Raw genomic sequence first — 14,158 nt, 5'->3', positions numbered from 1 at the left:
TCTGCTGGCCGCCATACACCCCAGACATTAACATTATTGAGCATATCAGGGATGCCTTGCTACGTGCTGTTCAGAAGAGTTCTCCACCCACTCGTACTCTTAGGGATTTATGGACAGCTCTGTAGGATTCATGGTCTCAGTTCCCTCCAGCACTATTTCAGACATTAGTCGAGTCCATTCCACATTGTTTTGTGGCACTTCTATGTGCTCGTGCAGCCCTGCACAATATTAGGCTGGTATACCAGTTTATTTGGCTCTTCAGTGTATTTTCACCAGGCCTACTTCCTTCAGAACAGGAAACTTGTGAAAAAGTTCACAAATTTGGCGAGCCATTGTTTCTGACCTAACAGGACTGATATTCTTTAATTTATCTTCCAAACATTTTTTTTATTAAAATAGAGAAATAATATAAGTGAAGCTCAGATGATTATATATTCATGGCATAGTCTCCCTTCAGACTTGCTGCAAATTCTTGTTTTGACTTCAACAGAGAATAGGTAGTAAGTAAAAGTAGCAAGTGACATGAACATTTTAGACGATTGTCTCTCACTCAAAACTGTGCTACAGAGGTATTAGCTATGTTATGTGCCTTTAAAGAAATCAGAGATCAAAAAGACTAACTGTACCCAATTTTGCCTGCTTTTGATGATATTTATCTTAATTGATGCCTCTGATTTTATAATTGTCAATGCCACTGAAAAGAGTGTATTTCTGTCAATCAGAAACAATTTCATCACATCTCATTCCAGATAGATTTACAAAAAAATTACATTTGTTTAAAAAATTATATTAATCCTTGTGTTGGTCTATGGTAGCTGTACCACTACAAATCACCTTACATTATGATATATTGTGCATGTACAAACTCTGATGATAACAGCAACAGACCTTAGAACAATTTGTGCTTAGATAAGCAACCAAAACATTTATCAACGGCTCAGTTGTAAGTTCTTTAGATTGTACACAGTTTCTCCAACTACTAGATTGGAAATACAGTCTTACTTTTGTGGATAAATGTAAATAAATTTGTGATCTTTAAACAATTAAATATCCTTTTGCCTCATGCTTTCTGCTAGCTTTTTGCCACACTTGCTTTTGAATGTGCCGAATGTGCCAATATTCCTGTTTTCATCTTCAACTTCCTTGTGGCTTTTGCGATTCTTTCTGAATCATAAAATTCTTCTATAGTGTTTTTAATGCACCAACTCTGCAGATTCAAGATAAAAATGTGAACTTCTTCTTGGTATTTGAATATATTTAACTTTCCTTACACTTCTTTGATCAGCTTGTTGTAGTCTAAACAGTGAAGGCATTGCTTGCTTGCAGTAGGTTGTTCCAATCCACAGTGATAACGTTCACCTACTGTCACAATTTTCTTAACACATTTATTGCATCTTCAGCCTGATGCGTATGTCATGTTGCATATCTCTTTTTTCCTTTTTCTTGAACAAAGTCATTGACATTTCAGTGGTGATATGCAACAGCTAATAATATTGTATTCCGATCTTCAAAAATATTAGTCTCATCAGGTACATCTAATCAAGAAGGAATTAAGATCTATAGAGTGTTCTTAGCGGGAAATTATTTTCTGCGTAATAGGCACAATTTTTGGCCTGGCTTGTGGCAGAATTTGTCAACAGCTGATGAGGCCTTTCAAGTCAATTGAGCCCAGGCATTTTTGTAGTGTGTGAGTCATTTTACCAAAAGGGTTACAACCTCTCCCTGCAACATATCCTTTGTTCACATAACCCCCTGGTCTCGACCTTCAGTAGTCCCTGTTCTCCATTTGCCTATACTACACATGCCTACTATCCCACCAGTGCATCTGCATAGTTCTTTCACCTTCTCTTCTTCTCTCCCCTTCTCTACTACATTCATATTCTCATCCCCTCACCCGCTCACCCCAATACAGCCTCCTGATGCTGCCCCCAGAAGGCCTATTCTGTCACCGGCATATCCTTGCCTGCTTTCACAACTAGCATTAGCACCTTCCCCGACCCATCTCCTGCTATCCCTACCTTCCTCCACACCTTTTCTGTATTCCCAGTACTCACACCAGTAAAGATTGCTGCGTAGTTCGGACACAGGCGTAATCATGCCTGCCTTAATGTCTGCAGATGATTTTTTGTGTGTGTGTGTGTGTGTGTGTGTGTGTGTGTGTATATATATATGTGTGTGTGTGTGTGTGTGTGTGTGTGTGTGTGTGTGCGCTTTTTGCTTCTTTCTACAGCTGATAAAGGACTCATTTCAATAGCTGAATATATGTAGAATTCTTATTTCATTGTGCCTATCTGAGACTCAATGCCTCCTCTGTCTCTAGTGAGTACAATCTGTCCTTTCTATGTTGTTTGTCTATCCTGTTTGAGTTTACACCCTGTTCCATTCACATTCAGTTCTAACCATTGTAACACTGCTGTCTAGAGTGACATAATGAGATGGTGTGATAAACAATGCTGGAGTTCCCCAATATCATAGGTGTATATCCTGTTGAAACAAAAAAATTATGAATCTATACTACTAGGCATATTCAGTTTTACACCATACCTGCTTGTTTGTGTGTGCAGGGTCCAAAAAAGGGTTGTTGTTGTTGTGGTCTTCAGTCCTGAGACTGGTTTGATGCAGCTCTCCATGCTACCCTATCCTGTGCAAGCTTCTTCATTTCCCAGTACTTACTGCAACCCACATCCTTCTGATCTGCTTAGTGTATTCATCTGTTGGTCTCCCTCTACGATTTTTAACCTCCACGCTGCCCTCCAATGCTAAATTTTTGATCCCTTGATGCCTCAGAACATGTCCTACTAACCGGTCCCTTCTTTTTGTCAAGTTGTGCCACATACTCCTCTTCTCCCCAATTCTATTCAGTACTTCATCAGTAGTTATGTGATCTACCCATCTAATCTTCAGCACTCTTCTGTAGCACCACATTTCGAAAGCTTCTATTCTCTTCTTGTCCAAACTATTTATCGTCCATGTTTCACTTCCATACATGGCTACACTCCATACAAATACTTTCAGAAACGACTTCCTGACACTTAAATCTATACTCGATGTTAACAAATTTCTCTTCTTCAGAAACGCTTTCCTTGCCATTGCCAGTCTACATTTTATATCTTCTCTACTTCGGCCATCATCAGTTATTTTGCTCCCCAAATAGCAAAACTCCTTTACTACTTTAAGTGTCTCATTTCCTAATCTAATTCCCTCAGCATCACCCGACTTAATTCGATCACATTCCATTATCCTCGTTTTGCTTTTGTTGATGTTCATCAAAAAAGGGTGATGACATGTATTTACAAGAAATTTATTACTGAGATTAAAAACAGCAATTAGACAGGTCAATTGTTTTATTTATTGAAGATAAAGCCATTACTAGTTTCAGACTAGCAATTTCGTCTTCATACTTCCACGCATGTTTATTTTATATCTCTTATACTGTGGTGAGTTTCATCAGTTTCAATTCACATTGAAAGTTTCTAACGTTTTGACGACTAAGAGTGTGTGAAGTGTATGTGCAAACTTCCTCCATCTCTTATATGAGTCAACTTACTTGGTGTACACAGCTGATCTTCTTCTCTGGATAGCCAGTTTCTGGAATCTCTATAAACTTCTTCTCCGAAGAATGATGCTAGTTACAGGAACCTTAAAGACTCTCTCTCTACTTGTGAAATAATTATGTTCTCGAAGAATACCTTTCAACAACTATCAGTATATTTGAGCTTCATAAAGAACAAAATTCACACTTCACACATAAACATTAGATTTCTTGTAAGTCACTCGTATTGTCTCTCATTAGAAACAGATTTAAGTACATTTAGAAAAGAGTTGGCTTAACAACCATAAATCTATTACAAACAAATTGTAAAATACGTCTTGCCTCCAGCAAGCCCAAGATAAGAGTTTTTTCTTTAGACTTCAGAATCTCAATTGTTCTTGTTATTTATAACAATGGTCACTGATACAGTTAGCTCAGAATAACCTAGAAGTTCCACAGTTCTTCCGTATACTTTCACTGGAACTTTCATGGATCGCCCGACAAGTACTTGTCGGTGCCTTTTGTTCGCCGCGTCTACCTTCTGCTCGCGACTGATTTCACACCTGCTCCCACAAACATGTAATGTGCAGTATGTAGGATTCTAGCTTCCCACTCTCACGTCTAAAATATCATGAGTTCGAGATGGTAGAAGGCCGAGTGGTTCTAGAATTTACGCAGATATTTTTGAAACACTACAAGTTTCTTGAGATGGTTGTGCCTCATAGCAAGAGCGGATTTTAGCAAAAAAGAGTGTTTTCTTTTTAAGCTGGCCTAATGATTAACATTAATAAAATGTTGTTCAAATACAGTGTGATTATTTCAATTCTTGGTGAAATAGCTGACATGTTTGTCCTAACTTTTAATTCCTTACTTTTACTTATTAATATGACTCTTCCCTTTCCCCTCCCTGCTCCTCACCCATTCAAAAACTGTGCTTCACATGCTAATGCCATGCTGTTGTCAGGAGACAAGTTAATATGCTATGAGTTACCTAATATTACTTTTGAAATGTTAGATTTGTAGCTTCTGATTTCATTCTGTTTTAATGTTGTTAACTACCAGACATGTGAACGAATATTTGTATGCAGTGTTTTTGTAATACTAACAGATTTTAATTTAACTTTTGAGACTATAAGGCCATTTTGTGTCTGTTAGAACAGTAAGTGTGTTACATGAGAAAGACTTGACCAGTTAAATATATTGACAACTGTTTTACTGTAAACTTAGAGAATACATGTAAGTTGCTTCGTATATCTTTCTACTCTTATTATGACATCCTGTTTAAATGTTTTGGGTCATAAAATTTCATTTTTTAAAAATTGTACTATTTTCTGATAATTTATGTTGTGTGAATTTCATACACAGTTTCATTCAACCAAGATAGAAGATAGTGGAGATGAAACAGATGCATCAGCTGTTGTGAGTGATCGGTCGCGGCATGTTTCATATCGTGCTCCCATCTTTGAAACCAAATACAGTGTATATCCAGGACTTGCTGTGAAATCTTGTAGCCAGCTGCATGGACCTCCAACACAACTGCCAGCAACAAGAGGAACTGCATCAGTAGCTTCTGGTGATGAACCAACATCCAAAGCGTCAGCTACTCAGCCACCACCAGAACTGATGGCGTACATTGAAAGACAGGAAGAGTATATAGAACAGTTGGAGAAGGAGTCGCAGTACTGCAGAGTAATGCATCAGTTTTAATATAATGAATAATTAAGAGATGTTAAAAAATGCCAAAGTATTTAGCCATTAATTTATGTTTAACAAATACCTGGAAACACCAAAATCTGCTTTCTTTGTTTCCATAAAATTTTCATACCTGTTGCATTTTAGAGTTGTTTTGTGATTATAATTTACATAGTTTATTTTGGCAAGCATGTAACTGCACAGATTCAAAACATAAACTAAAACATATACCAGACAATGTTATTTAGAACATTTGTGATGTGCTGCTTTGGACAAAGTACTTGTACATACATATCATAGATGTAGCTTTATAGTTTGATAATAAATTCACTGCACCCTTGCATCAGATTTTTCCAGAGACATTTTAAAATAGCAAATTTTTCTGGTATACAGTTGAGCCAGAGACATTTGCTCTATGCGTCGTTTTCGAAACCTGTGAACAATCTTCCACATGAAAATAATATACGGAATGTCAGAGATTGCAGAATACTTTTGGAGAATTTGACGAAAAATCTCTCTTTAGGAACAAAAGTCATCATGAGGATTCCTTATTACCATTTACGTGGATAAAAGCCTCAGCTTTAAGATGTGCCATGATGCCATATATAATCTAAGACAAAAAAAGCACCGCACCTCGAAGGAGTTATCCAGATGGGATAAATGTGTATTTTATACTGAAACAGGATAAAACAGAGACTAAACTTCCATGAAAAATTATTTTGTGTAAAGGGCATTAAAATATTTTCCTTATTGATTTGACAAGAAGATCATCACAATAGAGAATTTTAAACATTTGACACTCACCTCATTACCAACTCAAATAGATGATTCCTCTTCTGGTAAAGCTATGGCTTGATTGACACATCGAGCAAATGCATTCTGTTGGGCATTATTCATGAATGGCGTAATGATGTGTTAAGACTGTAATGTTGAATATGTGGATGGGTAAAGAATTACATCACCACCATGAGAGTGGTGTTTGGTGCATTGTACATTCCACTTACCATAGCATGTTGCCTCTTAAATGCAGTATAACCTGGTCTGATTGGTCTACGCGCTAGTTGGCTTTGTTTCTTCCAATTCCTATGTGTTGTTCTATCTGAGGTGAACCACCTTACAACTCTTTAGGAGAAGGGTGTCTATGATAGCGTAAAGTAATTTAGGTACTGGCAATGGAACTATCTGTAAGGCACTATGAGGAAAGAATACAATATCAACTTCCCACTACTCCGAAATCTCTAGTGCACCATTTCCTCATACTTACCCTGGCTTATGTTGAAGCCACATAGAAAAATCAGTGGAGCAGTTGATGTCACTAAGATGTGAGCAGAAAGAATATATGATAACTCAACTATAAAAAGACAGAAAGGGTGGCCAGAACTGACTTTCAGCAGGTGAAGTTCCAGGACTACTTATAGTGTCTCTAAGTACTACATGATGTTAACAGTTTTCTTGAGTTAATTTCCCTTTTGATATAACTTTGTATCCATTGTGAACATAAACAAATAAAGTACAGGATTACTCATAAGCACCTCTGAGGTTTCTGTATGACTGAATGACTGGCTGAATGACATTAACAAGGTACACAGATCAAAAACAAACAGTAATCAACAAAAAATATTTGTAAGTACATGACGAATAAAATCCACTGCAGTTGTAATTTCAAAGTTCCCTTATTCGGATAAAAGCATGTACACTACCCACATTTTCGGGCATGAATCCCATCTTCAAATGCTACTGCAACAATAAATAAAGACTTGGTAGGGCTCTAAATATTTATATATTACATAATTTGAATTTAAATAAACTTTAGAAATCCAACACCAAGATAAAAATGCTGTAACAAACAACCAAAAAGGAACTTGGCGTACAAATGCTCTGATGCGCTATGATGTTGGCTTTATTAAGTCCATGTCACATTCCTGGCAGTTTGTAGTAGGTCATGAAGTTATATTTATGGATGTAGTGCTGGTTTTTGGTCAGGCCCCATTTACCTCGAGTCTCACTAGCTGACCTCACATTTTTCATGCCTCATCTGCACAGGCTCTCTCATACTATTGGCTAAATTTGTTAATGTTTCCATGTGACATTCACAGTTTTGAATGCAGAGAATGTATTTCCTGTGGTTGATTTACAGCCTTAATGGTTCTATGTTCATTTAATCTGTTTAGTAAAGTGGTTCCCAACTGGGGGACTTGCACCCTGAGGGATAAAATGAAATTTGTGAGGGTTAAAAACTAAACAATTCGATTCTGTTTCAGGCATGAAACTAAATTATTTTCAAAAGATCAGTACTATTCTTACAATTTTGTGAGACTCAATAGTATCAATCATATAACTTATGAATAACTACTTTTTCTCAATTAGTAACATTAATGTGGAGGAGGTTACAGGTTCCTCACATAGTCCACCCACTACATACATATGTTGTGCTTTGTCCTGTACGTCATTGATGATAAAAGTGAGGCACATGTGTAACAAATGCTAAATATATCAAGAAAATGTCTTCTCCAAGTTGTAGATTGTACCTGCAATAGTCCAGAAATTGCTTCATTACTTGCTTCGAAACAGATAAATGAATTAATTGACAGCACAACACAGTGGTAACTACATAAGGACTATTACTATTACTATTAGTGGCTGTGGTCAGACACAAAGCAATAACAGCCTGAAGTCTTCCAATTTCTGCCAGTTCAGAAATAAGGAGTGCAGCAATCAAGTGATTTATGAACAGAACAACCAAAAAGGAACTTGGCGTACAAATGCTCTGATGCCCTATGATGTTGGCTTTATTAAGTCCATGTCACATTCCTGGCTCGGTTGATTGGGGTTGCAGTCTGGTCAGGCAGGTGCAGAAATGGAGAGGAGTAATGCGGGGAATGTATGTTTTGTAGCAAGAGTCTGCTGTCACTGTCAATAGTTAGCTTTCTAGTGTGAGAGGAAGTTGTGGGTAGCATTTGCAATGCACTACGAATTCCTTCATCATTCATGCTAACAACCCCCTCCCCTCCCAAACACACACAAACTAAGTATCGTTCATCTTTCACCATTTGAAAAATAAAAGTGATCCAACAAAATTCTTTCATTCTATAGTTTAGTGAGGCACTAAAGATAATGTGTGTGTGTGTGGGGGGGGGGGGGGGGAGGGGGAGTGCTAGCTAATGTATGATCGCACTCAGAGGTAATGGTGTAAGAAAGATTGGAAAGCTCTGGTTTAGTGTCCTACCTCGTCTTTATTAACTGCTACAGTAGCATCTGAAGATGGGATTAGTGTCCTGAAACTTGGGTAGTGTACATGCCTTTAAACAAATAAAGAAACTTTGCAGTTACAGCTCATCATGAACAATTCAAGTGACCCCTCAAGAGTCACATGTTTCTGACAGACACAAGAAAAAATGATTAATGTAGTTTTTACTGATGTAAAATATAACAAGATTTACAACACTGTGTTGAAATTTCACATATGACAAAGGGCAGCCACAGCGAACCTTTGTAAGCTGAGTTTAAAACTTGAAGAGAATATGTATCAACTGATGAAAGCCTTAGTCCTCTCTCTTGTAGTTGTCTCACAGCCATATTCTAAAGTCCTTGAGATACTTATCCATAACAACATACTACTAAAATAATTTTCAAGACACAGGTAGGAGAGTATGGCTTGCTGAGTGCCCATAATCTTCTCCAGACATAAAAATTAGGATCATGACCCAGACACATAGAAAGGGCACTAGTTACATTGCTCTTTGAGGACATTGTGTTCTACACTATATTTCTTTAGCTAATTTATTGCAGGAAGTAATTACAATTCCATAAGGGAAGATATTGTGCTACAGCAACTGATAATAAGTTAAAACGGATTATTTACTTCAGTCAAGGTAGCAAAATGATATAGTTGATTGGGAACAGTTCCAACCTTAGGGATCACCTACAAATCCTGCACGTAGAAGCACAGCACTCCCATGCAGCTGTCGTCAATGCTTTCATGTACTGCCTCATTTCTCTGAACACTTATGTACCTTAACACCCTACTGAATGACATCTCCTTCCCTAGGATCAATGGTGGAGAGAAAGTTGTGTATTATTTTGCCTTGTTTCTCTCTTGGGTATGTGTGGTGCATTAGCTCATGGAAACTCGAGGCGTCATAGAATGCGAATTTCATGGCATCATTGCACCCCACTTGTTTTATTGTGCCAAGATATAATTAACTGTCAAACACTTTGATTTTATTAGGTAAACAAATCTTGGGGTACATTTGGGGAATATAGCATAGCAACTTACGGAATTCCACAGCTCAAACCTATAACCATCAGCTAAACCACATTTGTGATGCTCAGCTGAAAGTTCATAAAAAATAGACATCAAAACGTGATCTGGGTACATTTCTTTCTATATCACAGTGCATCTAAAATGTGCACCAGAAAAGCACAGTTGTCTCTCTTCAGTGTGTTGTTTTGTGCCTAGTAAACGTTTCTCATGCTGTTCTTTTTGCAAGGTGACTTTCCTTTGAAAGACCTGCTCTTCATGTTCAAATGCTGACACAAGAGGATGGAGAAAGGGGGAGGAAACTGTGGACACCAACTGGGGTGTTACGGCTCACATTTAAATGGATGAATACATATGGGGTGAGTTCAGTGTTCAATAAGGACAAGTGGATGAATTGCATCAAACAACGATATCCCCCCCGCCCCCAATTCATTATTAACTGTTAGAACATTTGGACCTATTAAAAAAAAATGCCAACACATTGTGAAGGAATTATCCAAATTGGATAGGAAGGAAAATTGGTGGATGTGTTGCACATGTACAGACAAACAAATGACTGCAGTTTCAGAAATTTTGATGATTTGTTCAAGACAAAGAGCTTGATGTTTTTATTTGATGACAGCACGGAAGCCATAGCTTTACCAGAGGAGGAATCCTCTACTTGAGTTGATAATGAGGTGAGTTTTATACTTTAAATTTTGTATTGTGATGATGATATTGTCAAATCAGTAAGGAAGATATTTTAATGTCCTTCACACAAAATAATTTTTCATGGAAGTTTAGTCTCTGTTTTATCCTGTTCCAGTATAAAATATACATTGATGTAGTTCCAGCTGAAATTATACTACAGTTACTCTTGATCAGTTTTTCAAAATGCACTGCCAGATGAAAAAAGTGAAGCACCCAGAAGGGGACTGGGGAAGAAAATGAAACTTCACGGGTTGGGAGACTATGTAAAGTTATTTTTGTGATTAAAAAATTGAGTTAAATTTACAAAGGACTTGGCAGTATGAACCCACTTATCAATATGATGTCGCACACCCGCTGGCCTGTGTGCATGCACTCCTGCAGTTGGGGAGGAGGTCATAAAGCAGTTGTATTCTCTGTTGAGACAAGCTATCCAACGACTGCTGTAGCTGCTCATTGATATCCTGAATATTGGCACTGGGATGGAGTTTACATTCTATCAGGGCCAGATATGGGGATCTTGCTGTCCATGAGAGTGCTTCAATATCACATAGACAGTTCATAGAGATATGTGCCATGTGTAGATGAGCAGTGACCTGTTGGAAAGTGACACCATGATACTATCGCACAAGAGGTAATCCACGAGAATGCAACATGTCCGTGACGTGCCATTGTGCTGTCAGAGTTTCGCTTGATTATTTTGTTCGGGTGTGTCATTGACCATCCTTACATCTCTTCTCAACTGTTCTGGAATGTGATACACACCCATCTTGTGGAGTCCTAGATAGTCTTTAACATTACAAATAATATTTTTTATCTTAATTAAGGGAGGGAAATACTCTGGATGCTGTATTTCTTGGAATATCAGTGTGAGCTGACAGAAACGAAAGAGCATCAAACACTGTAGTGGACTTCAGGAATAAGACTTGGCTATAAATAGTGGTGTGAGACCAACAATAGTTCACAGTCTGGTTGGAGTCCAGGCACTGAGCACACGTAACAGCAAAACTTGCATTGCCAGAGGAAGATGGCAGATTTGGTTGTTGAAATATCCTACAGATAATGGAAACAACAACTTGGCAGAACACCCGAAAGCACACTATTAATTTACACATTTGCTGATGGTGTGGACATGTACCAAGTTACTTTGACATCCAACCATCTCTTTGGGATACTTTGCTTTTTGTGACAGGCATAGTATATTTCCCTGGTAAGGAACCTAACATTACACATATCCATAGTGGTATTTGTTGCCCACCTGCCAAAAACTGGAATCCATTTATGTGTCTTGTAAGGTTTTTTTTTTCAACATAGTGAGGCCTGCTTGTGATGTGTAGCTTAAAGAAATTAAATCACATACTTGCTATTAAAAGTAACCAGTCATGTTATGATCACTCGTGTTTCTACTTAGGAAGAACTGTCAAACCTGATTGGCAGAGTAAAAGACGTGATATCAGAAAATGAAGGACTACATGAGAAAGAAAAATCTGGTTTGCTGAAATCAGTATTTGAATCTTTTGAAAGTGGGGAAGATGAAGATGATGACGATGCTGATACATCAGATGAAAAGGTGAAAATTTTATTACTTCGTCTCTTAATTCTCTGTACTGCCTTATGGGCCAGTCTTATCTCCTCTTCTTTTTCTCTGTCATTTACATTTCCAAATGACTTCTAATTCTTCTTCACATTTCTGCTAGCTTTATATTTATATTCTTGTCTTCTGTTTCTTTTTATTTGTTCATGATTGTTTGCTATTTTGTGTAAGGACAAACATTCTTCTTAACGCATTCTTCCAAAAGAAATCAAACAGAAAATGGACTATGAAAGGACTGAGCGGAAGTAAAAATGAAGTAAGAAAACAATAAACAAATTGTACCGGCTGTGGCAGGCCTGAACCATTTTGAAATTTAATTTGATCATAGCCTTGCAAGATGTGTAGTGGACTGACAAGGCAGCCAGTCCACAGTGACGGGTAGCCGAGAGGGCACACGTACACACACGCCGACTGGGGCGAAGTCTGGAACAGGATTCGTAATGAATGTGATAAAGAAAAGAACGTAGCTACTAGAACACTTAACTTTTATATCGTCCTTTGGGGTACAGCATTCTTGATGATACAAGTGAGACTATCTTGAAAAACATGCAATGGTACAAATGGCGCCTTGCTAGGTCGTAGCCATGGACTTAGCTGAAGGCTATTCTAACTGTCTCTCGGCAAATGAGAGAAAGGCTTCGTCAGTGTAGTCGCTAGCAACGTCGTCGTACAACTGGGGCGAGTGCTAGTACGTCTCTCGAGACCTGCCTTGTGGTGGCGCTCGGTCTGCGATCCTGACAGTGGTGACACGCGGGTCCGACATGTACTAATGGACCGCGGCCGATTTAAGCTACCACCTAGCAAGTGTGGTGTCTGGCGGTGACACCACAAGATGCATAGTAAAAATCAGGCAGGAAATGAGCAATGTACATTATATGAATTTATTCAGTTAGGCTGGACTTTAGCAGTGTATATTATGAGAATTTATTTCATTTTAGGGAAGTATACCAGGTAAATGAAGCATCTTTAGTTTAGAACATTGATGATTATAGAGGGTGTACCTGGAGGAATAGTCAGTATTCAGGGATATGACAGGAACAATCAGCAAAAAAGGCTATTAAAAATGGGCTGTAAAATGCACACTTTAAATGGTATGAGCACTTATTCATTTTCAGCACTGTGAAACAAATCTCTTCATTGTAAGATGTTTGCTTTCCATCTTTTGAGAGGTTGTAGTAGGGACCAAAACAAGAACACAGACTCTAATGTTCATCTATGCGTATTTGTCCATCTTCACTATTGTGAAATGCATCTCTTCTATTGAACAAGTGCTCTCTTAAGATAAGCAGTTTAGAGTCCACAAATACTAGACTCTTTTTGATACCAGTGACCATTCATGTCACAGCCCCAAATATTGACCATTCCTGCTGGGACACCCTGTATAGATAGAGATGAAAGGAGCAATTATTAACAGATATACTTAGGCAGGTGGGACCGATGACCGTAGCAGTCTGGTCCCTTTAATCCCCCAAACCAACCAACTTAGGCAGGTGGAAAAGTTATTGCAGCTAGAAAGAAAGTAAAATAAAATATTGTATGTAACAAGAAAACTCGATAGTGTAAATGATAGTAGGAACATGAGTGAATTGGTGAAGCAAACAAAACTATTCAAGAGATAATGGAAATAGTAAAGGTAACAACTCAGCGTATAGTTGAGGCATTGAGTCACTGTTTGTCGCATAAACAACACTGAGAATGTTGTAGTGCTTTCGGGTGAATTTTTCCTCTGAGCTGAAAGAATATGTACCTGAACACCTACATACACACACAAATGGCTATGTTGTGCTGGTGGGCTACATGGTACTAGTACTGCCACTCAACTGGGCTGATGGATGTGTCAGGTGGAGATGGATAGTGGGGGGGGGGGGGGGAGGACTGTAATTGGGGAAGAGAAGAGAGTTTTGAGGAATGGTAGCTGATGTCTGGGAGGGAGAGGCACCAGTCACATGGGATAGGTATGTGGCACTGGTGAGCTCACTCTGGTCGTAGACTGGGGGAGTTACGGGCAACAACTAATGACATGGAGAACTGGACTGAGACTGGGGGAAGGACGTAGAAAGAGAGGGAGATAGCAGGTAGGAGGGTGTGACAATTCAGGGTGGGAGAAGTTAGGGTCATGGGGCTAAAGTAGAAGTGGGTGTGGGACAAGGACTGTTGGAAATTGAAGGTCAGAAGGATTACAGAATTGAAGGGTGTATTGCAAGAATAATTTCCATCTATGTAACTCAAAGTGCTGGTGTTTGGTGGTGGTGGTGGGGGGGGGGGGTGGAGGAAGGTTCCAGATGACATGAATTGTAAAGTAACCAGTGAAATCTTGCATGTTGTGCTCAGTATTATGTTTTGCCACAGGGTGGTCCATTCTACTCTTGGCCACAGTTTGGCTGTGGCCATT

The 14,158-nt window shown here is 38.5% G+C and overlaps 1 protein-coding gene across 11 annotated transcripts in view; it reads left to right on the top strand.

The window, feature by feature from the left end:
• The window catches only part of LOC126237017 (serologically defined colon cancer antigen 8 homolog), a 214,136-nt gene that overhangs the window by 15,399 nt on the left and 184,579 nt on the right, over positions 1 to 14,158 (top strand). For all 11 annotated transcript variants that reach the window (XR_007545021.1, XR_007545020.1, XM_049946747.1 and 8 more), the window contains 2 exons: positions 4,898 to 5,221; positions 11,584 to 11,742. Coding sequence is in view for 9 of the 11 variants with exons in the window: in XM_049946747.1 (XP_049802704.1) it covers positions 4,898 to 5,221; positions 11,584 to 11,742 (483 nt within the window). In the remaining 2 variants the exon portion in view is untranslated. The remainder of the gene's footprint in view (positions 1 to 4,897; positions 5,222 to 11,583; positions 11,743 to 14,158) is intronic.

Source organism: Schistocerca nitens, chromosome 2, assembly GCF_023898315.1.
Source record: "Schistocerca nitens isolate TAMUIC-IGC-003100 chromosome 2, iqSchNite1.1, whole genome shotgun sequence".
Classification (NCBI taxonomy): Eukaryota; Metazoa; Arthropoda; class Insecta; order Orthoptera; family Acrididae; genus Schistocerca; species Schistocerca nitens.
The sequence above is the reverse complement of the archived record's forward strand: the minus strand, read 5'-3'. Positions and strand labels throughout refer to the sequence as shown.